We start from the raw sequence: 24,998 nt of genomic DNA, 5'->3' as shown, positions 1-24,998 counted from the left end.
AAACTATAAAGGTATTGACAACAATAATAAAAAAAGTTACATCCAGTTATTACTGACGAATGGTTATTCTTTATAAGTAATATTTTATTTTGTATACTCACCGTATACAGAAAGTTTTACGAACTTGAAAACTCGATTTATTTATCTTGAACAATAGAAAAACCTTTGGTCGATAATTTAATTTATGCTATTGCCAAATTATTGTATTTGTCGGGATTTTTATTATAAATTTCAGGTATTGAATATAGAGATAACCTGTTTTTTTATTTATTGATAGTTTAAATAAATATTTTTGACTTAATTATTTTTGTAATTGTAACTGTTTGCTAATTTATAACAAGAAAAAATTTATACCAGCAATAAGGTAGAGGATAAAAAATCGAGGGTGATAAATATATCAACAAAGTGCGCCGGCGACGTCGACGCCAACGTCAAGAAAAATGATGAATACGCTAGTCAAAAGAATGGAACGGAAGGATAATATGTATATATATATATATATATATACGATTATACCGGAGCAAGGGACTGAGATCGAGGAGCGATGACTAAAGAAGGACGAGAAGTGCGAACGTTGATAGGTGGTCGTTCGGAATTATTCGTCCGAAAAGAGATAAAGAGAGTAGAGGGAGCAGCAACGGCGACGGCCTACAAGCGCAGCACGAGGGAGAATTGGGAAACGCGCGCATAACCACCTGGCGTCGTGCGTTCCCCCATTCAATCCAGTATCGACCGGCTGGCGAGTTACAATTTTCGAGAATACAAATCGAAATTCAGCCCGACTAAAAGTCGAAACTCGGTACGGCACGGGGCACGGGGTGGCCAATCGAAGATCGAAGCGAGCATGCGAATCGACTAGCTTGCTGACACCTAGTGACAATCATAATGGTGGTAAACAACCACGGGGATGATTTCGTATCATCGTCGTCGTTGCTGTCACATCCCCCGATGGGATTCGCGTAAATGTAAACAGAGTGACGACGGCGAGGACGTCGAATCGTTTAGTGCGTCGTTCCTGTTTCCGGTCCCGTTCCCACGGCGTCGGCGATATAAGAAAAGACGGCAACGACGTTGGATTCGCGAGTGGCGATATATATTGTTTATATTTTGTTGTGAAGTGTCTGTGTCAGTTGTTACTGTTTTCTCTTATCATTCTCCTCGTATTTTGGATTGTTATTTGCTTGCGGTAAACAAAAACAACACCCGGCATGGCTGATAATGGTGACACCTCCTCTTCGGCGGAGAGGTCCTCCTTTTGATGGAAAATATTGGAAAAATGATCGAACAACAAGCATTAGGTGAGCAAACGGTCGATTCTCCAGATAGTAGTGCGCATGCGGTAATTGCCGCCGCCGGTGGCATGGAAACGCAGGTCGTCCGTATGAGGCTCGTGTCACGCGCGGTTGTCGAAAGACGTCTTGTCAAACAAGAAGAGGCTGATGGCCCTCTTTCCGTTATTGTGCAACCTCAAGAAGAATCCAGGGACTCGGAATTACTTAGTCCCGGAAAACTCAGTCCTGGCTCCGTCACTGTGGCTAATATGATAGACAATAATGATTACCGCACCTTAAATCCCGAACCTACATACCAGACTTTAACCTCAGTCAACGGCAGAATGTCACCTCCAGGATATAGTCCGAGTTCTTCTTATGCCACGCTGACACCTTTACAACCCCTGCCGCCCATATCGACGATGTCCGACAAATTTGCTTACGGACATGCTAGTAATGTCACTGGTTCCTTCACTGTTATGCAAAACAACACAATCAGCGGTATCAACTTGGGCCTGGGTGTTAATGCTACCACACCGTATACGATGACTAACATGGGAATGACTCCTCCGCACAATTATTCCTCACCTGGAATGGGAATGCAGCAGCAATCCAGTCCGATAAGTCCTCAAAGTACGTACAGTCAAAACGGTTTACCTTCACCTCAAAAAAGTATGTCACCTCCTAGTTATGATTCTCCTTACGGTCACCAAAGAGACATGGTGCCGCGATTACACAGTCCGCAACTTAGTCCGCCTTCCGCGTCATTGAACTCTCCAGACGGTACGCTTGTTACCAGTTTTAGTTCCACAAATTTAAATGGACTTGGTTTACAAAACCACCCTCCTACTTTAGTGCAAATAGCCCCTCAGCAGAGGGACTGCTCCCCATCACCTCCAGTGGTCAGCTTGCAGACAGCTCCTGTGGTTTCGCAACAGCAACAAACGATGCAGATCACCACGAAGACCTCCAGTCCCGGATCTCTCAGCGTACCAGCAATTGCTGCAGACGTCGAGGAAATCAACACCAAAGAACTAGCCCAAAGGATTAGTGCAGAACTGAAACGATATAGCATTCCACAAGCTATTTTCGCCCAAAGGGTGTTGTGTCGGTCGCAGGGAACTCTTTCTGATCTCTTGAGAAATCCGAAACCTTGGTCTAAGTTAAAATCTGGAAGAGAAACTTTTCGGCGGATGTGGAAATGGCTACAAGAGCCCGAATTTCAAAGGATGTCAGCTCTTAGGCTAGCAGGTTGGTACTATTTTTATTGCAATTATTCAAGGTAAGATAATTTAGACGACAGACAACTACAAATTGGAACATAATTTTCATTTATGTCGTGGATTCTTGATACTTAAAGAAACCATCCTTTTTTTTGAGAAAGTTATTGTTTCTTAAATAAAATGAGTAATTGAAAATATGCTTAAAAGTATGATTTCTTGATTCATTCGTAATAATTTTAATTATCTCGTACTCATTAGTTATGTAAATATGATGTGTCCCTGTACAAAGACCCCTAATAGTTGATTCCACTTCGTATAAGGGTGGCACGTGATGTAACGGATGATAATAATTTACCTATGACTCACCTATATATAATGTGTACAAGCAAACTCTTCGTAAATTTAATGTCAAAGTATGATTAATACAGAAAAAACATAAATAATTATTATTTCATGAAGTAATTGATAATTTAAGCTCATATTCTGCAAAATTTTCACTAGCCCAATACAGAGAATCGTTATTTGCAGAATAAAATGTAGTGGAAGGTCCTGTCATTCAAAAGCGTGAACAAATTTTGGTTTGCATATTTGTCTTGTTTGCACGTAGCTATTGCTAAAACAAACCTCTGCTGCTCTTTTCGATAAACTCAATTTGATATTTTCCTCTATAAATAAATCTAAATAAATAGATACGTTTAGGGGATTATCAATTTACTCTACCTCAGCGTTAATAATTTATTCAATACATTCCGTCCAATGGATATTTGTTGATTTGTAAATGTGTTCGAAACATCCCCAATACCAGCATCGTTGAAAAAATTACAATGTTAATATTATTAAAAAAAAATTGACATTAATTAGTATTATATTTCAGAAAAGATAGTAGTGTTTCAAATAAAATTGGCTCTTCACTCTCGCACTAGCGAAACGTTACGTATCATATTACAAATGAAATTATTTACTAAACTAAAATCGATATGTACCAGATCATATAAAAAAGTTGTTTATTAATAGACCAGGGTCGATAATTTTTGGAATCAAAAATTGATGAAATCTATTGGGAAAGGAAGAGAATTTAACAAAAATGAAAGGGTTAATAATTTACGGGGGATCTGAGGAGATCGGGAAGTAAAAGGAGTGAGTTTTCAGTGATAAAAAACTTACTTGTGTATTTACACTTTTTTCATATAACTTCAAAATTCATGGGAACAGTTCAAATGAATAAGCTTTTGGTTTTTTATTTTTATCTTAAACATAGTTATTTGTATGCCAAGGACTGAGAGTGCTACCTTGTTGGACAAGTTTGAAAATTGCGAGACGAGCGAAGCGAGGCGAGCAACAGACGAGTCCAACAAAGTAGTATTTCAGCCGCGGCGTACATATTTTTTAGACGACGGATAACATCCAAAACTTTTTCAATTACACTGCGGAAAGAAAATAAATAATAGAGAATTATAAACATTTTATTTATAACTTTTTCTGGTGATACCACTTCATAAAGAGCTCGTACTGTTTTGCGTACCTTGCACGAGATTTATCCGGCAACGAACATTGAAGTGGCTACTCCAGAGCGTCCCGAAAGTGTTTTGCAGTCACTTTCACTACATGGAACACTCAAAACGCAACTTTTTGTTTGTAAATGAAAACAGAACAAACAACTTTCAGATGGCGTCGTCTAAAAAATATATTACTATTAACGAAATTCGCTGAAAAATTAACTTTTTATGTGCCAAATGCACATACACATTTTTTTAATTGAAAAATTTATAGTTGTACCTTATCGTGACTTGATATTGAAACAGCACCTCAATTTCAAATTAAAAATTCTCACGTCAAAATATTGGTTGTCTTTATCAAAATATTTTGACTAGTAGTTAAGTCGAAACGTCAATTTTTTATCAATATTACAAAAATTATTAAAAAAAAACTAAATATATATATATATATATATATATATATATATATTAGATTTTCCATCAATATTATTTTCTGAAATCCTTTCTCTACTGTTTCTAATATGAAATTTTTTTAAATCTAATAATGCTAGACCAGAAATCATATTTTGTGTGGATATAAATAATGCGAAAACATTTCACTAATCACTTTTCGATAACAAAGCAATTACCAATTCGAAAAAACTATAACAACTTTATTCGGGTGAGCAATAAAAATTTTAATTCAGGAATGTAGTGTGCTTAAAAATTAATAGTTAATATTCTTAGAAGTCTTTCATGAATTCTTTGATACAGTTTCACAAAATGAAATGTTTCTATCGTAACTGGTAACATGAAAAAAACGCCTTGGACAGAGACTCACAGCCATTCATAATGTTGAAATATCCAATCAGTTAAGGGTACAGCTCTGCACCCAAATGTACCCCTATATAGAGGTGACCCCTCTAAGGAGTTCTATCATATTCTAATTTAACCTAGCTTGCTTCTTCCGCTGCAGCTACTACCCCGTGTCCTTTCATAGTTACAGCACTACACTACACTAACACATTGTATTCAGTTAGATACACTGTCATAATTGAACAAAATCATTTTGTCCTTTCCCGCTTACATCTCCTTTCTATCAATCATAGCACCATATACTTTTCTCTTGGTTTATTCTTAATTCATGATTTCTTAGTTTACAGAATGCCCTTTCCATTTCTTTCTTTGTTCTAGTTATTAAAGCTGAGTCCTCTACATTTACAATTATTTGCTGTATATGGTGATAAATCAGCCCTCTTGTTATATCCTAAAATTTTCTGTCGATATTCGATTTCTAGTATATTAAAGGCAACATAAATTTCGTTTCTATCTACTGTGTCATAAGCCTGCTTAAAATCTATACACATAACATGAATCAGTTCATAACTTTTATCCATGATCGTCTTAATGGTGGATATCTTCTTCCTTTCTTGAAATCTTCTCGTACTATCCTTTCTTGGTACTCCTTGAGTATGATTCTCACAATTCTAATCAAAACTTTGTACACCACATCACGTGATATCCTTCTATAATTTTCACATCTACTTTCATCTCCCTTCTCGGAATTATATGTATATGTTGTCTTATTAATTTAAGCAGTATATTTGTTATTCAAATGAAGCATGATATTTTTGTTATTACTCGTATATAAGTACTTGCTGTGTAATTATTTGAAATACCTTTCATTGTGTTCATTTAGTAATACAATCACCGATTCAAATATGACTACCATTGAACTATTTCAAATTGAAAACAAGAAATTACGGCGCAATAAAATTCTAATCAATATTGAAGATATTTGTTATCGCATCATAGTCGTAAATACACTCTCGGTCAAAAGTTTTGTCCCACTCCACAATCAAGTCATTGAAGTTCAGAATAATGCACTTTAACTAATTTCTTTCATATTGTCAAGCAAAGTTTGAAACGGTGTCTTACAAACCAAAAATATTAGTTTCCGTTTTTTGTTTACTTTATACGACAGTATATTTATGAGTGCGACAAGTTAAAACTTGCAAGTACCCGCAGATTTGTTTATTATTCTTCGGTGTTTATAATTGTAGTTTATTCTCAGTTAGCTAGATTAAGAGAAGCAGTTTTTTTAACACGTGAAAATAAAATTAAAACGGTGCAGTGGATTGAAGAATATGAAATTTGGACGCATGCAGAATGGCAGAAAATTTTATGAAGTGATGAGTAAAATTTTGAGGTTTTTGGGTCTAAGACAAAAAAGTATTTATGCACATGTCAAAGAAACAACGGATGTTATATCCATGTTTAATCCCGACTATAAAACACGGCAGAGGCTCGGCGATTGTTTGGGGATCTTTTGGATTAAAGGCGACTGGAGACCTGGTAAAAATTGAAGTAATTTTGAAGAAAGAAGACTAACACCTGATCGGCAAAAAATTCTTTGAAGAATATTTGAAAAAATTGGAAAGAACGAATATACTGAAAGTAATGATTTGGTCTTCACAATCGCCCGATCTAAACCCGATTGAGCTGTTGTGGGACAAATTCGAGTCAGAAAGCAGTATCCTACTTCCATTTCACATCCTTCGAATAACCTGGAAAACGAATGAAACCAAATAGACGACGATTATTTGTCGACACAATTTTGCACCGAAATAATAAAAGCAAAAGGAGGTTACATCGATGGATCAAAAATTACAGACTGTATATATAATGTATTGTTTTTATTTGAGGTATATGACGCAAACAATAGGGTGGACAAAAACTTTGTAATGTACTACATACATAGAAATGATTTATTATTTGTAGTAGCTGTGATATAGGATCGTTTTCCTCTGCAGAGCGTGCGCTGAGGTATTTTTAAATGTTTTTAATGTTTGTTCGTGTGTTGCTTTATTTCATATTGTGTATGTAGGCGAATAAATAAAAGATATCTATGGCTGTACCATTCCCTATGTCGATGATAATGACTAGTTTAACAGGTTACAAAGAAATTGCAGAACAAATCAACTATTGAGGAGAAGGAGCTCAAAATTTGACAGTTTTGGGTTCTTCAAGGAAAATATAAATAAAAGCGTGGTTTTTCTAATAGTTATACAGACTTTTCAAAATATTCTATGCGACGAAGAGATTGAAATAGCACGAAGTGCATTCAGCAACTGGAAACTAACTCTCACTAACATAACCTAACCTCACAGTTCAGACGCGGTTAAGAACACGGAGGTACAGTGGAGCTATCGAAGAATCCTTAAGACTGCACATACCAGTAATAAAGAAGTACTTAGATAGTTAAACATCATAAAAACAAGAAAGGTCAGTTCTTTCGAGCATATAATGTGAAGTACCAAATATATAGCATCCTTCGCCTGATTATTCAGGAAAAGGTTAAGAGCAGAAGATGAATAGGCCGCGAAAAGCTGTCGTGGCTACGAAATATTGAAAACTGAAACGGACTGGGAGTAGCGACAGATACAGATCAATTCAACCAAATTGTCGTCGAGATAGCCTATGCTTGAAGACAGACACGGCACTGAAAGAAGAAGAGGAATGGTTATTTTATACTTAAACATAAACTTTATACAAAACTATGACGGAATTAATACTAATTCAACTTAGCCTTTGATGAAGATTTTCTTAAATAACATCGACATCCATTTTTGGTAGTTATCTCTCGGTAGGTATTTACAGATTAGACCAAAGCACAAATCCTTCATCAGTCGTTTATTCAAACAAGCGTACATGTCTATATAATTAATTATAGATGATTTGTAAATGAGATGGGTGAGAGCCAAATTTACTTTAAGATTGATCAACAAAGAGATCGTGTTTTAGTTTGCATGGATGCAGATCGAGATTTCATTGCCAGGAGATGAAAGTAGGTATGATACGATTTAAAAATTATCTACGAAAACTAGACTCGCTTTCTCTTCGACAAGAATTAGTTTTATCGAGAACAACTAAATGAATTTTACAAGGTAGGTACTTACAAACCGATGTGAGACATTATGACAAAGCGTGGTGTCACAACTTGCATTTATTTTGGCGATCAAAATGGCTATTGTCGCACGAGAAACAGCAGCTCTGAAAATTTCTATAGACATCTGTCCGAACCATCTGCGCAAGTCTGTCTATGGCCGACCGACCGTTTTCCTTCAATCTTTCCTTCTATTATCAGGCGGATATGTCCCAAGTACTGCGATTTTCTCTCCTTGATTGTCGTGAGAAGTTACCCATTCGCTGTAGGATCTCTATGTTTGTCTTATGTACCATCCAATATATAAGCAGCATTCGCCTGTAGGCGTACATTTCGAACGCATTAATTTTTTTCTCAGTGGCCGCATCCATATCCAACTTTCGCATCCGTACAAAAGAACAGGAAAGATGTAACAGCGAAGCATTCTGGTCCGGAGTTCCAGGTTGAGGTTGCGATTATCCTCATGTTGATCAGAGTTTTCCGCGCTTGCTCAATTCTTAATCTGATTTCGAGTTTTGGGTATTGCATTGCTGGTTGACGAGCGCGCCCAGGTATCTTAAAAATGACACTTGTTCAATGATCTCTCCATGGAGTCTTAGGGTGGCGTTTTTTTGTATTTTTGAGAATACCAATAGTTTGGTCTTGGACGTATTCATATAAAGGCCGAATTGTTCACTATGGTATACAATACCGTCCATAAGAGATTGAAGTTCTGGTAGGCTACTGGCCACTAACACAGTATCATCTGCGTAACGATGATTGTTTATAATCTTTATGCCCGCAGTTGTACTATCGCTTCTCTGAATACTGCCTCAGAGTAGAGGTTAAACAGTTGTGGAGACAATACACATCCTTCTTGCGCGCCTTTTCTTATTGCTATTTCTTCTGATGTGGACCCTTCGATTTTGAAATTTTGACTGTTCCTGTTTAGTGCCAGTAAAGTCCGGTTATCATCTTTAGATCTTGCACTACTAGCTAAGATCAATGTGTTTGAATTGAATAAATATAATTGACTTGGTTTTCTTCAATATAATGATTCATAGTTATTTTATCACCTTGTATATCGTTGAAATATATACGTTGGAAATAACCCGGAAACAGAATGACTCAATGAGGGTTTCGAATACTATATATTACAATGCATTTAATCCTACCCTCCTCGGTAATATGATACAGCTTTTTTCAGTTTTGTTCTATTACTTCACGGTAAAATATTGTTTTTCGGTTTCCAAAGATCCATAACTCCATTTTATTGAAACCACTCCTTTTTCACCAGAAACAAACAGAAATACTTTTTTTATATGTTTCAATAGAATATATTAGTTGTTAGTTCTATAGTCTACTAAGGAACTTACTACTTACCGTATCAGTTTTAGTGACATCTATTTTGTAGAGCTTGAAATATTTGTTATGAATACTGATCCTACGCGATGAACCACCGTTTATTCATCAAAATCGATGTATCGATTTAGACAAACTCATTGTTCTATTCATCATGAATATTCAATTTCGATGTTTTCATAGCATTTATTATTTTATTCAGTGGAATTATAGTACTTAATGTGAAATACAGAGGGTGTCTTCATAAGTTATATCTATTCCATATGTGAAAATGCCTACGTCTCAATTTTAGCATGTTGTCACTTGTTGAAATCATAGTCTAGTTTTTCCGCTGGAATTAATTTTCGCGGGAGAATGTTTACTGGTGGGAAAATTTTGTATTAAATAGGTAATTCAAGTTAATAGGTTTATATTTGTTTGTACACTCGATTGATCAATTTTTCGGCATTCACAGGGCTTTTCCAAATTTCCAGTTTATTATTATAAAAAACCAATAAAAGCCCGAAAACTTCTATTAGCTCAGGTACAGTTATGAACATTTTTAAAAGTATTTGACAATTGCCAAAACCCTTCGCACAGAGAGGGCGATTCGAGGGGAAAGTCTTGTGAGTTTGGAGGAATTGAAAAGATTTGGTGTACTTCAAAACTACTACATTCCAGATGGTCGAGCTATCAATGCAGAGGTATATAGTGGACAGAGTTTTATCGTTTTATCGGAGAGATATCCAGGTTTAGCGTGGACCTTGTATCGTCAGATTGCTATTTATCCAAATCCATAGTAAATTTCTCAGGTTAAAAAAATTTTATTGCAAAGGAGATGCTGTAAATAAAGAACGACCATTTTTTGTATCTAAGTCTAAAGAATGGTTTTAACAAGGTCTCAAAGAGCTTGCTAAATGTTGGGTTGAAACTATAGAATACGTTGGGTTTTTATTTTATGTGATTATTTAATAAAGAAAGTGAACATTGGAAACCGATATTATTTATGAGTCGCCCTTTATAATTTGATTTAGAAGGTGCTTATAATGCAATCAACTGTGAGTTTTTAATTGTCGTTTCAAATAATTCCGTATTTTTTAATAATACCACAAAACTCTAATTGATTAATGTTTTGAAGTTTTCTTCAATTTTTGATATTGAGGTTGAAAGTGCCATATTTTTGGACAACAGGTATAAATATTTTTTTAAAACGTTGTCTATATATACCTATAAGCAATTTCTTTAATTTAATGATTTAAAAAATATAACTGTTAAAATAAATGAAGTAATTCATATTAATATTTTCAAAAAATTTATGAAAAAATGTTGAGAAAGGACTGAATCACTTTTTAATAAATACAAATAAAAAATATAAAGAAAACTGGAAATCTTATATTAAAACAACAACCTATTTCTGAAAAATCAAATGAAATAAAATCAAAATTAATCGAAAATTTAACTGATACTGTCATACCAGATGAAGTGAAAGAAGTTTTATCTTTAGGTCCCAATTTTGCACAAAATATTTCTAGTGACAAATAATTACCTGTGAAAAATATCTTATGTAATATTGAATGCAATACCAATCATCTGAATAACGAAATTCAAAATAAAATAAGATCTGATACTTGTAACATTATCACTAATTTCAAAAATAAATTGAAAAACAACAACAGAAATAGAATAGAAATCTCAAAATTTTGAAAGCAGATAAACTGAAGATTATTATAATAAAATGATGAAATTATTAAATGATAAGACCTACAAAACCTACAAAAAAATTAAACAAGATCCTACGAATTCTTATCAAAAACAAAATAATGATCTAATTCGATCTTAGGAAGAACAACTTTTTATTTCGCTATCAGACGCAAAAAAATTGAAAATTCACAAAGCTTTACCCTCTAAAATATGTGGTTTGCCAAAACTGCACAAACCTGACATTCCCCTTCGACCGATTTTTTCAAGTATTCAAACTCCTCTCACCCCCTTATCTAATTATTTGAAAAAAATTTTATATCGAAACAAATCAAAAACACATGGGCTTTCAAAGAAAAAATTGAAAGTATAAAAATTCCTAACGAATACAAAACAGAAACGAAACATCAAAACATAAAACATTTTTATTTAACCATATGTACAAGGACTTTCCCAACAATTATCGAATTATTTCAATAAATATGATGTTAGTATAAGTCATAAAGAATATAAAACATTATCCAAATATTTCACTAAATTAAAGTCTAAAACACAAGAAACAAAAGAAGTAATATTATATATCAAGTGCCTTGTACTAGTTGTGACGCTGTCTACGTAGGGCAAACATCTCAGTATTTAGAAAATAGACTAGAAGGTCATCAATACGATAAAAAAAATAAAACTGAATTAACGAACCATGAAATAACAAAAAAAACATAAATTCAATTCTAAAGATTCAAAATTTTGAAACGGAATTCGCAATTAATAAGAACGAAAAAGCTATAAATGATAAAAAAGATCTAAATAATTTAAGTAAAATTTATAGCTCTATTTTGTAAATTCTAATAAAACTACAAATAATTTAACATTTGAGAAGTAAGGACTAAGGAAAAATTGATTTTTCTCATTAGAACAAAGTTCTAAGTTGATTTTATTCTTATTTTGATATTCATGATGAAGGTGATCTATTGTGGTATAGTGATCTATCAATATAAATACGCAAATTGTCAGTGTTAATATCATATTTTGATAAAGACTTAAAGAAAAGTCGAAACGTCAAATCAAATTTTATCTATCTTTTAAAAATTATTAAAAAAACTAATTTTGAAACAGAAGAGACCTAAAATCAAGAAAATTTAGAAACATAAACCTATAATCAATTATAGTAGTACAAATTTGTTTTTACAGTTGGTAACTAACCTGTTGAGAGTATTATACAAAATATATTGGTATATTAACAAATAAAACCAAAAATCTTGTTCAAAAAGGGCCAGTAACCCTAACCCAGTTAGTCCTTATATAATGGGCCATTCTGACTGACAGTTTACTTATATTGTTATTCAAATTAGTTCCCAGATATTGGGTCTTTTATGACCGGTAAGTCTCGCACAACTGAAATAATTTTTATACGATTTCCTCATTATAAACGTAAAATCAAATAAATAGAAATTATAATTCAAGGTATTCACTTTGTGTGTAATACTCTGTGAATATCCTTATAACTATACGAAGTGTGTCAATTTAAAATTTAGAAGCACATATAACATTTTTTCTTATTAACTAAAAAGTAACTTTGAATTTCATTGTTAATGTATATAATATAATTAGAAAAATCTTAAACTTAATTTTGAATCACGAATCATGATAATCATCTAATACAATCACTGATAAAGTGATATAGCTTCTAATTTCATATTTACATGTTGAGATAACATTGACTACTAAGTAATTTTTATTAATTGATTTAGTTTCGAGCCCTAACTATGTTAAGAAGTGGCTACAACACACGCCACTATGAAAAAGGTGCGTAGATCCTGAAATTTAGTGTTAACATCAATTCAGTATTATCAGTAGCTTAGTAAATAAGTAATTTAAACCTTATTAGTAAAAAAAAACGTGCAGTTATTAAATAAAAAACAGATTGGAAACAATATGTCCTGGCATAGCCACGTGGCCGATTCACAAAAACTTGGAGCCACCAGAAAGCTATAGGTACACTCCGCAACAGCTTCTAATACTCTAAAAGGTTCAGATCCTTCCATATTTGGAGTATTGCTCACACATTGAGAGCTCGACTCCCAAGTATACCCGGAGAAAAACTAGGACAGCTTTGAGCATAAAAGAAAGGTTGCTACCCAACATAATATGACCTAGAGCAGTATTTGCAAGACTTACTCGACTGCTGACGTAGCTCATGAATTCTTTGTTCACCTGCAGATGCTTAGAACTTCAATTCAGCGGGACTACTTTCTTTGGAGAAATGCAAGCCTGTTAAAACAGCTACCAAGACACGTCTTTTCTAAACATTATAAACCAAGATTTATTTCTAATGCTTGTTTGATATTTAAATAATACATAATCATTATGAAATTACTAATACCAAATTCACTTCTTAGTTTGTGATAATGTGTTTTATCATTTAGTGTAAGTTAATCCAGCACATTGAGAAAGGTGGGTTCAATACAGTCATAAATGCGCGGCTGTATCTCATACTAGTTACCGGGTGCTGTAACTTCAAACAACTAAAAGAATTCAACAAAAATGTAGAATCTATTATGAGTCTGATTTATTCATAATATCTATTCCTAAACCACTCGAAGACTATCAATGTATTTTTTCCTCCGGTCACTGTGCAAGACTTCCTCGTTCAAGAAGCTTCAAAACACTTAATTCCTCCCCTTATATGTGGAAACAATGAGCTGTATAGGCATCAGACTTTCCAATAGAATTTAATGCAACAACTTCGTTTACACTTGTTTCGTTGGCCTTTGTAGAAAAAAAAATTATCAAAATTATTTTTTTGCATCGTCGTTTGTTTGTTTATAAATCTGCAATCTCACGAAACTATTTTCATTTGAATTTTGAAAATTCCTACGACTCAATTTAAACATGTCGTAACTAGTTTCTAATTCTATGAAAAGTACAATTGCTTTACTTTCTTTCAATCATTCTTCTTTTGTTTATTGACGTAGCCGTGGGAACAAGGAAAATATGTGAAACTGAAGATGAAAAAATCGAAAAACTTGGTCGTGATGAAGTTCATATCCAGCATTCAGTCCGGAGTTTGCAAACTCCAGATTTCTACAAGGGTTTTCAAATATCGCAACACTGATATGATTATGTTTGACATTACCATCATAAAGTTTGACATATTTTTAATGGTGACCGTACTCACAATTTTTGTCATACTAGGGGTACATGAGTTGTTGTATAGATATTTGCAACATTCATTTTGGTCTATTACTTTCGACGTGGATTAAACAGCAGACTGCCGATCAACTCGTATCCGATCAAGTACCATCTCGATCTACCGTGCTTCGCTGGTTTTCTGAATTAAATCGTGGTCACACTTTGCTACAGTATGAATTTCGTGAAGGTCGTCAAAAATCGGCTCTTGTGCCATGAAAAATCGATGCTTTGCGTTAACTGATATTGCAAGATCGTCATGTGACATACCGTGATATTGAGGCATATTTGGGCATTAGTTCCACTTGCATACATTCAATATTGCATTTGGTTGGATACCGCATAATTTGACAAGCGTTCAGAAAAAGCTTGTATCGATTGGTGCAAAAAAATGCTGAAAAAATTCAATCGAGGTGCTTCAAAATACAGGAGACGAAGCAAATGGTCGCCTGTTTTTTCGGAATGACTGGACATGTCACTACTGTTCCAATAGAGTAACGTAGAACGATCTATTCTAAAATGGTACAACAGCATTTGTTTGCTAGAAGTATTCAAAAATATCAGGAAGAGCAATCGCAGAAGACGAATCATTTTACACCAAGACAACGTGAGCTATCACACATCAGTTTAAACAAAAATGTTTTTTAACAGTCAAAACATCGAATTGATGGGTCATCTGCCGTACAGTCCACTCAAGAATTTTTACTCTCACTGATTAAAAATAAATTGCGAGCTCAACGATTTGCTATAACTGAAGGGACGGTTGTTATGGAGGTACCTCAAACGGAACGGGAAAAATACTTCCACAATTGGTTCAAACACATGCAAAGATATATTGATCTTAATGGAGAATATTTTGAAAAACAATAAAGCCGTATCCAACAATAAATATTTGTTTTTACTTGTTTATCTTAAAACTTAGTAGCAATCCTCATATTCTTGTGCGAGAAAAATTTGTATCTAAGCGCAAAGAATGGATTTACCAAGGTCTCAAATAGCTTGAGTTAAAACCATAGAATACGATTGGCCATACTTCGAATATTAAGACTTTTTTATGGTTATCTGATAAACAAAGTGAACATTGGAATCCGACATCATTTATGATACACCTTTATATTTGACTGAAGTATTGAAAGAAAAAAATGTTTTAAAATTGATTTATATTGGTGCCTTTTTATTAGTAATGAAAGATAATGTATGAAACATCTACTTTTTCTCAAAATATTGGATATTCATTTCGTAGTTTCTCGTTCCATCTGAATTAGACTCCAACAGTCAAATAATTTATTTTATCATCTCGTATTAATTTGCTTTAATCCAAACATGATTTCTGTTGGTATTTCCTCATTTTCTCCAGTTTTTTATTATTACATTTAAATTTATATGATTGAATTCAACATTGTTATTGATTCCTTCATTTTTTTGTAATTTTCCGTAATTTTTTAAATTAAATAAAGAAACAGTTCAATATATTACTCATAAAACTTTGAAGCAAAATTAGATGATATAAAAACGTAAAAATGTTTGCCAAATGGAAACCAGTCTCTTCGTCAAAAGCTATTTAAATAAAAGACCCTCAGGTACTTGGGATTATAAAGAACAGTTACGACATTGGTTCAAGATACATAAGTATTCTATAGAAGTTGAAAAAATAGTACTAACCGCACTTAATTTAAATAAAAAAATATTTTAGACTGTAAATACATTTATCTAATATAAAATTTAGAAAATATGTCTATTACTTTTTGCCTAATAATTTTAGAATATTTTTAGCTTTTGAACAATTATTTATTTAAAAATACATCGGAAAAAAAAACAAATAATAGTGAAAAAGTATTAAACATTAAGACAAACAGTAAGGAAGTAATCATTAAAATGAAAAGATCAAAGATGGAACTGAATTGAAGAAGAATCAGAAGAAGACGAAAAGAATTATACAGGAACAAACGTTAGTGCGAGGAACCCATAAGAAACTTGATAAAGATGCAATGAATGATGATATTAAAGAATACATAGTTAGATGAAAAAGATATTGGAAAAAAGGCCTAAAAGCAGCAAGAATAAAAGAGCTAGGGAGAATTTGGGGTTGTAACCCAAAGACCCTACTGTGGATGTACATGGTAATTGTGAGACCAATAATCAGATTGGCTGGGGTTCTTAAATTAGTTTGAGTACCACGAGGAACAAACTATCGAAGATACAAAGACAAATCAACAAGGAAAAACCATCCTTAAAAAATAATCCAATCTGAGACATTCCTCACAACGAAATACCAAAAAGTTTCAGCTTTGAGAGAAAATTCACCTCAATACTATGCTGTGGAAGTAATTGGGATCAAAACAGGTATCAGCTACAAAACAATAGAAATAATAATGGAGAAGAAGGTAGATAGGAGTAAAACCAATCACTGGGACGAACTATAACCAAAGAAGATCTGCTGAATGTATTAATCTAAGCAAGTACAGCTTACGAATACCAATAGGAGTTCTATCGGGGCACTGTCGCTTCAGTGAACACCTGGAGACGTTAGACTTAGCAGATAATGCAGCGTGCAGGGGACGCAGGGGACGAAATCTCTATCCACATTCTCTCTAAATATGAGAGCACTACACCTGGTAGCGTATGAAATAGAAGACAAAGATCTCTTGCAACTACAGCCATCCCACATTTTTAACTTTCAAAGAGGAGTGGGATTAACAGGTCAGCTGTAAACACTTAGGTTCTCCAGTATCGCAGCATAAAATGGAGATACAATAAATATTTTGGGTCGCGATGTAAAAACGAAAGTAAACACGATTAATATGATTATAATTAATACGACTCCTGATTAGTGAAACAAAAAACATCTTAGGACAATGTCAATATGGTGTTATCAGAAATAGATCAGCAAACTGATGCAATACACACTGTTAAAACGTTATAAAAAAAGTATATGAACATCAATATGTATCAAAATGTTATTTTGGACTTTGAACCCGCCTTGCACTCGTTAAAAACGGAGAGAAAAATATGAAAGTATTGAAAGTGGAAAGAGTAAGTGAAAAATTAAGAAACCTGATATTGTTTAAAAGGAGAAATCAACAAAGGTGTAAGCTACGTTGGTCAACTTTGGCATTTGAATTCGTTTTAAGAATAATACAAAAAACAAATATGAGAACAACAGGAAGAAGACAAATATTGGTAAAAAAAACATAGTAAGAGCCATTGATTGAAAAGGCATCAAGTTGGGATTGGGAAATGATTCTAAGATAATTGGGCTTAATGATAAGCAAAAAACAAAGAAGAAAAACGGAGATATTGAAGGAGATAATGAAGATAAGCATTAAGCATTTATACAGAACTATAATTACGCAAATATATACTGTAGAAACGGTCACAAGTTTGAAATAAATGAACGGAAAATAATAAGAACAATTCTGTGTTCAGTGAAAATCGTACAGCAGAAAAACGAAAGAAGAAAGAATCAAGAAATAGGGAAGATATAATAAATTGACTTAAAGCTCAAAGAAGCGAGTGTCTGGGACACCTGGGAAAGAAAAAAAGTCGTGGAATTATTGCCAAAAACTGGAAGTTACAATCAGCTTTCGTATATTGAAAAACTGAGTGACATCCAGTTTTTTTATCATTAATATCAATATTGGGTTTAAAATGATTTCCAGAATTACTTTATTGAGGGGTCAGCACTAAACCTATCAGGCTCAAATACCAAATACCCTCTATATTGTAATTCTGGATAATTTGTTCTTTACAACTACAAAATTTGTATTTTTTTACAAATATCAATGATCGAAAAATAGGTCAGAAGTCTAATATAGTAAAATTAAGAAGAATACATATACCCAGCATATTAGTGCTATTACTGGAAAGTGGGAAAATTACCACAACGACTTTCCCGAACTCTAACGAGTTATATAGTATATTTCATAATGCGAAAAGTTCAACCCATATGTTAGTTGTGGAGGTGAATCATCATTTATCGATTTTTGCCACTTTTAACTCCAGAGGGGTTGAAACAGAGACAAGACTTTGCGCATGTCAGTTCCCGTGCACATACAATTCCCGTAGAGTTGCCAAACTGGTCGCAAAAGCTTCCAACTTCAACATTGTATTAAAAAAATAACGTAGTAAGATTAGGAAATATTTAATTTAATTTAAAAAATGCCCGATTATGATAACTATAAAAAAGTATAAGAAAGTTTTAGATGGCTCTTTAGAACAAATTATAACTGTATATAGTTTGATAAATATTTTAGCGATTTCTATATAAAACAACTGACAAAAACCGCCTAGAGTTTTTATGTTTTATTTGCCGAAGTGGAAACGACCGTTTGGCAACGTTGCGTTTCATACTTTCTATTACCACTTCTAACAGTTCGAGTCGTACGAGGACAAAGGACTCCTTTTGAATTGTTTGTCATATTCTTCGAAATATGCAGGGGGCTATTTTCATTATTTTAAACCAAAGTCGGTTAGAGTTTAACCATTTAAAATGCAAAACACATTCAATTTTAATAAGAATCGAAAATCTAAGATTATTAAGACAGAAATTGATATAAAATTAATGTATAAATGTAGTTAAAGGACTCGCTTTCTATCATATCATTTCTTCGGTCTCTAATTATTCTGCAACTCCCTGAGACACAGTTGACTGATTAATTTCTAGTATATTGGCTACTTATCTTGCACTAAGAGCATTTATTCTAAAAATTTGCTACCTTGTTAAATTTGAATTGAAGTTTTTAAGGGTGAAGCGATAATTTTTTGGCGGAGTGTATTTTGGTATGAATAAATTTTATTTGCAAAGAAAGATATTGCAACGAAAGTGGAGTCAACCAATCCAAAATAGTGAATATCAATTTTATCTGAATACATTTTAATTTTACGAGGGGTGATTCAAAAAATAATGAATTATTTTATTAAACACAACGTAGTTAGTTACACATATACCCTACCGGTCAAAAAGTTATATTATTACATATTTGAGTAGAATACTGCTTGCTAACTTCCCCATCTCACAAGAAATCAATCGAGTTGAGGTCGGGCGACTATGACGGCCAAATAATTAGTTTCAGTACTTTCTTCGTTTCCAAATCTTTCAAATACTCTTTGCACAGCTTGGAGGAATCCATGGGATTCTTTTCATGTTGGACAATAAATTTTTTGCCGATCAGGCGTTAGTCAGAATGTAATACATTGTTTATAGTCTTCTTTCTTCAAAATTCCTTCAATTCCTTCAAGTCTACAGTCGCCTTCCCTCCAAACTATCCCCAAAACCTCACCGAGACTCCATTACAGCCGGGATTACACATGGACCTCACAATCTGGAGCTTTGGGCAATAACTCCAGACCAGTAGTGTATATAAATGTTTTTTATCTGTTGTATGAAGGAGTGAGTTTGTCAGCATACTTTGCAAAACGTTCTGGTTCCTCAATTTCTTGTATGAAGGAAAGAATAATTCCCAATTCTAAATCGCCGATACCACTTGTAAACAGTCCTTAACGCTATTATATAGTCACTGTAGACTGATTTTAATATACACTGAACCTCTTCGTAACCTCTTTTGAACATTGAGATTTGACAAAAGTACTTCTATATTAATAAGTTTGGAAATGATTTCCCAAGCATATTTTCTCACAACAAACAATTATAAACTTAATTATCAATAGAGCGAATAATTCAGTTTGTTGGATTGAATAAGTTTGGCAACAGGGTACTTTCTTTGAAACGAATAAATCTGATATCATAAAACTGCGATGTTATGAAGGGTAATGTATTCTGCGTGACCTTCAAAGTTATGAAACGTCTCTTAATATCATCTTGAATTGAATGAATTCAGATGTACCCATTACATTTAAAAAAAATAAAGATTCGGATCTTGAAAGTACTCTTTAGTTGCAGCTTAATCAGAAAACGAGACGGAATCAGCTCCCAGTTGAAAGTGAAGATAGGGTTGTTTAAATCGTCTTCTATCCACGTTAAAGAATCGTTGGTGTTGCAGGTTTTCTGCGGTATTCCTGTAACCTGGTGAACCGGTTCAGCAGCCAAAAGACTGACGATAATGTAGCCGCAGCTGTACACGCCACAAATCAAAATTTAAAATGAAAAAAATACAGAAAAAAAAATATACCCCTAAACTTGGAAAGAATCGTTTGTTTTTTAGGCTGGAGCTTTATTTTCTTCTTCTTCGAGCCATGTTGGTCGTCCGTTTTTTTTCAGCCTGAAGCAGCGCAATCACAAACCTATCATCACAATTCAGCCCTGCAGAGGAGCAGTTCCTATATTAGGGCCAACTCCAATAAACTTTCCTCTCTATAAAAACTTCCTCATCCCACCCAAATATTCACAACGAATATCTCTCTCTCTCTCTTTCTCTCTCGTACACACACACACACATTAGAGAAAGTTTAATGAATAAGTACTTCAGCTGAGGAGGCCTAAATAAACTGAACCGGTCTATAGCCCATGTTGCCATTTTAAAGAATTCTATTATCAGTGAATTAATTTTAAACGTCTTCAGAGCATTCATGTTATTTATTTTTCTTATAATATTCAATTTTATATGTATATTAAAACATTTTGAGCACCCAATAAACACATGAATCGTTGTACATCGGAGTTAGTAACTAAAAACACATTTTAATTCATAAAATGTAATTAATTTTTCAACATAATAACCTGATAATGTTTTTCGGAACTTTCAGTACCTTCTTTGAAGAAAGATTTCCTTAATTCTAAACGTGAAACTTTTTGAAAGTATTTTTATTATATTATCGTACAAAAAGAAATTCTTGATATCCGAAGGCCCATAGTATTCGATGGCTTAACACAAGGTTCAGCAAGCTCTTTGAGAACTTGGGATTGGATGTAAACAACTTTCGCATTGCTTTTTCAACATTTACTTTGGATTCAAATGTTTCCCACTCAAGAATTTCATCATGGATCTAAATAAATAGTAATCAGACGATGCAAGGTCCGGAGTAAATGATGGATGTCGTAGAAGTTTAATACTATCAAGTTATTCGATCTTATTTCGCGTAAGTGACTTAGCATTGACGCTTTTGGTTAACTAAACCTAGATATTTCTTCGATAATACCTCGTACATTCGCATCAGCCATCCACTGTATACCTCGGCATTGACAACTCGACCATCTGGAATAATTTCGTACACTAATCCTTCGTAATTCCACCAGACACACAAAATTTTCTGCTTGATTAGGCTTCTTTTTGATACAGGTTTTGATAATATTTCGGAAGGACAAGAAAATGTTTACACACCTGTACTTGATGCGACGTTTTTCTTGAATCCTTGTTAATTCGTGTGGAACTATCGACCCCTTTTACAGATCTTAACTAATGATTTCAAATGACGATGTATGGTATCTTCAGAAAGTCCAATGGAGTCCGATTGTCCGCGAGTGTAGGTTGGATGGTTTGTTTTCCTTATAACCTCGATATCCCATGCAGGTAGACAACCTAAGCGCGAACGATCTTCAAACGTCAACAACGCTGTGCCCTTCGGTCATTAACCCTTTCATTTCAGATATATATTCATTTTCCTTGTTGCTTCAGCTGTTTTATTTTCATACTATTTATTATAAAAACACACTGCGTCATGAATAAACAAAGAGATATTGATTGGAAGAAAGTAAAGCAATTGTAGTCTTCATAGAATTAGAAACTGGTCTTAACAAGTTATGACATGTTTGAATTGAGGCAATATGACTTATGAGATACCCTCTGTTTAATTACCATATACTATATCCCGTTTCTCTACACTTGACACCATTGCAGCAGCCTAGTAAGGGAATAAGTAAACTTTTAGACTGTCCAAATATGTTGCAGGTTTTCTGCGCTTTTCAGGGAACTGCCGAATATATATATATATATATATATATATATATATATATATATATATATATATATATATATACCGAAAATAACAAAGAAACAAAATATATACCCAAAACTGAAAATGTCGTTTTTACTTTACTTAAATTGGAGCTCTATTTTGATCTTCTTGGGGCCATTTGGTCGTCCGTTTTTCCTCCTTTTTCAGCCAGGACATGACAACATAAAACAATTACCTCAACTTCAGCCCTGTAGAGGAGTAACTCCTATATCGGAGCCACTTCCAATAAACCTTCCTCTGTATAAAAAAAGTCCTTATCCCAACCAAGATATACCCATCGAATATCTCTCTCTTTTTAGACTGGTCAATGACTCAAATCTCTTTAACTAATAAAGAGATTAAGAAAAGTCAAAACATCAAATTTCATCTTCCAAAAATTATTAAAATAACTAATTTTAAAACAGAGAAGAGACCTAAAATTAAGAACATTTAACATTTAGATGCATTTAAATAGTAATTAGTGCAATGGAACTTTGAAAATATCACTAAACATCAATACGCCGTCATGTAACTTTGAGAAGTGACTCAAAACACAAAATATAATTTACGTATAAACGCAAATACATTGTAGCCGGATTTTTTTCCCGCTACATTATAATCTGAAATGAATTTGTTAAATTGTATCGGTATTTTAGTGTTTCTTATAATGAGAAATTTTATTTTGTATGTTACTGACGTTGTTGACTTCTCTCTTGTTTCATTGCAGACTGCCAGACGCGCAATGTAAACGTGAGGGCAGTCAACGCCAAACGAAGAAAAACGTCTTCATCTTCGTGCTTGTGAGTTTTAACTGTCTGTCTGTTTCGATGTTCCGCGGTCATATTGCATGATATATGGGTCACTATACGAAAAACTGCTATTAAGCTCAATATGTTTCAGTAAAATAACTTGAGACGTTTATTGGGCTTAACAATTCAGATTCTCAAATCAATCGGAACCCATATTTATTTTGTTTCATAATAAATTTTTATTTTGCTGTTGGTTCTTCAGACTTATTCCCATTCTTCTACAACCTACAAGTCAATTCCTGCCTATTCTTTCTTATAATAGATCCTTGGATTCTTACAGTTTTTGAATAAAAATTTGACATATTTTATACCTACACAATATCCACGACATTTTTCACGTTATCTATTCTGATAATAGTTTATCGTTTAGAAAGGTTGTATGTTGCAATATGACATCAAAGTTTGTTCACAGTTTTGGAAACGACGTGTGAATTTTCCAAATATTATCGTATGTGTAATAATAAACTTCCGGATAATGGCTCTGTTTCATTTGAATCTCTCCACCCTGTAGTTTTAAAATCAAGTAACGATAATTTTCGTACAACGACCCATATATTTCGTTCAAAATCAAATCGTTGTTGCATGTCAAAATTTGAAGAATCTCATGCCATGCTAAATTTTTGTCTGGCAAATCTCTTGTTAATGTTTTATATGTTTTGGACAAAGGTTATTTTGGATTTAAAAACGGCCACAATATTACGGAATAAATAATCATTATAAAAAACTTATTTATCATAAATATAATGGATAATCCTGTTTTAACTTTTCAATAATTTTCAATTTACTATAGAGCACATATTTATAAAATATATTCACCAACGAATATGAGTACAAAATTTTTCCCACCATATTTTCAAGACTTCCTACTCGTAATCCGAATTAACTTCAGTACTGACCCTTTAAACAAAATCCATTGTTATTAATAAAATACGTGAATAGTTTTCAATTTATTTTTTTTTCGGGTTCCTTTTTACTGTTTTATTTGATAAATCTTTTCATACTAGTATTTGTAATGGTAACTTCTTATACGGGATGGTCAAATAAAAATAAAACAGAGCAATTATCAGGAAAAAAGAAAGTTAGCTCCCTTTCTATGCACCCGATGGGCTTTTGGTACATCTTTCGAGTATACAAGTGACAAAAACGATGTGTGATCAAAAATTATTGAAACATAGAACGTTGAATCTACGACGTCTGGCTATTAAATAACGAGACTGGTTACGAAAAAGAATTTTATCATAAAAATTATTCTACATTCGAATGCTCCCCTTCAATATACTCCCCTCCCCTCGACACACACCTTTCCATACGTTTTTTCCATTGATCGAAGCAGTGCTGGAAGTCTTCTTTGGTGAGGGCCTTCAGGAGCTCGTTCGTTTTTTGCCTTACCGCTTCCATCGACTCAAATCAGGTCCCTTCCAAAACAGATCTTTTTCTAACCTTTCAAGGAAATATGAGCAGACCTGTTGATTCAAGAGCTTTTGGTCAGGAGTCAGATTTTTTGGCACCAACTTCGCAGACTTTTGTCATGTGTAATTTTTCGTGTAAAATTTTTCTAACCGTTACTTTATAGGCGTTTACAGCCTCAGCAATTATCCGGATGCTCATTCGACAATCTGCATGCGCAATTTCTTTGATTTTGGTCACTGTTTCCGGAGTTGAAACAGTCACAGAGCGACCATCTTCAGTGATCTCTCGGCATTCACTAAAGCGCTTACACGACTCAAAAACACGCGTACGAGATAGAGAATTGTCCCCATAGTCCTCTTGCAACAATTCATAGCACTCAATCAGAGTTTTTTTTTAATTTAACGAGAAACTTGAGATTGATACGTATTTTGGGATCTGTCTAGGGCGCCTTCTAGGCGCGCAGTCTTGTTATTTAATAGCCAGACCTCGTATAACTGTGAGGCTTCTGTCGAAATGGCTTTTATCTGCTATATCATTGCCTCCTCGTTGAACATTTTCAAAAAGTTTCCTTTTAACATATTCTTTAGAACAAGAAGTGGGATGAAGTTAAATCTTGTTAATAAGGCGGATGTGGAAATACAGAAACCAAAAATTTTTACTTTTTCATGAACAACACGGTTAACCAATCGCCTGTTTTGATTTCGAAGGTTCTCATTTGTTTGTGAACTTGTGATGATTGTTCAAAAGTTATCACTACAGCGTATGTTGCA

At 33.6% G+C, this 24,998-nt stretch overlaps 1 protein-coding gene across 2 annotated transcripts in view; it reads left to right on the top strand.

Moving 5' to 3' along the window:
• Positions 1 to 650: 650 nt before the first annotated feature.
• Positions 651 to 24,998, top strand: part of LOC130451415 (homeobox protein onecut) — a 43,135-nt gene continuing 18,787 nt past the window's right edge. For both annotated transcript variants that reach the window (XR_008910728.1, XM_056790412.1), the window contains exon 1: positions 651 to 2,522. Coding sequence is in view for 1 of the 2 variants with exons in the window: in XM_056790412.1 (XP_056646390.1) it covers positions 1,259 to 2,522 (1,264 nt within the window). In the remaining variant the exon portion in view is untranslated. The remainder of the gene's footprint in view (positions 2,523 to 24,998) is intronic.

Source organism: Diorhabda sublineata, chromosome X (genome assembly GCF_026230105.1).
Source record: "Diorhabda sublineata isolate icDioSubl1.1 chromosome X, icDioSubl1.1, whole genome shotgun sequence".
NCBI lineage: Eukaryota > Metazoa > Arthropoda > Insecta > Coleoptera > Chrysomelidae > Diorhabda > Diorhabda sublineata.
The sequence above is the reverse complement of the archived record's forward strand: the minus strand, read 5'-3'. Positions and strand labels throughout refer to the sequence as shown.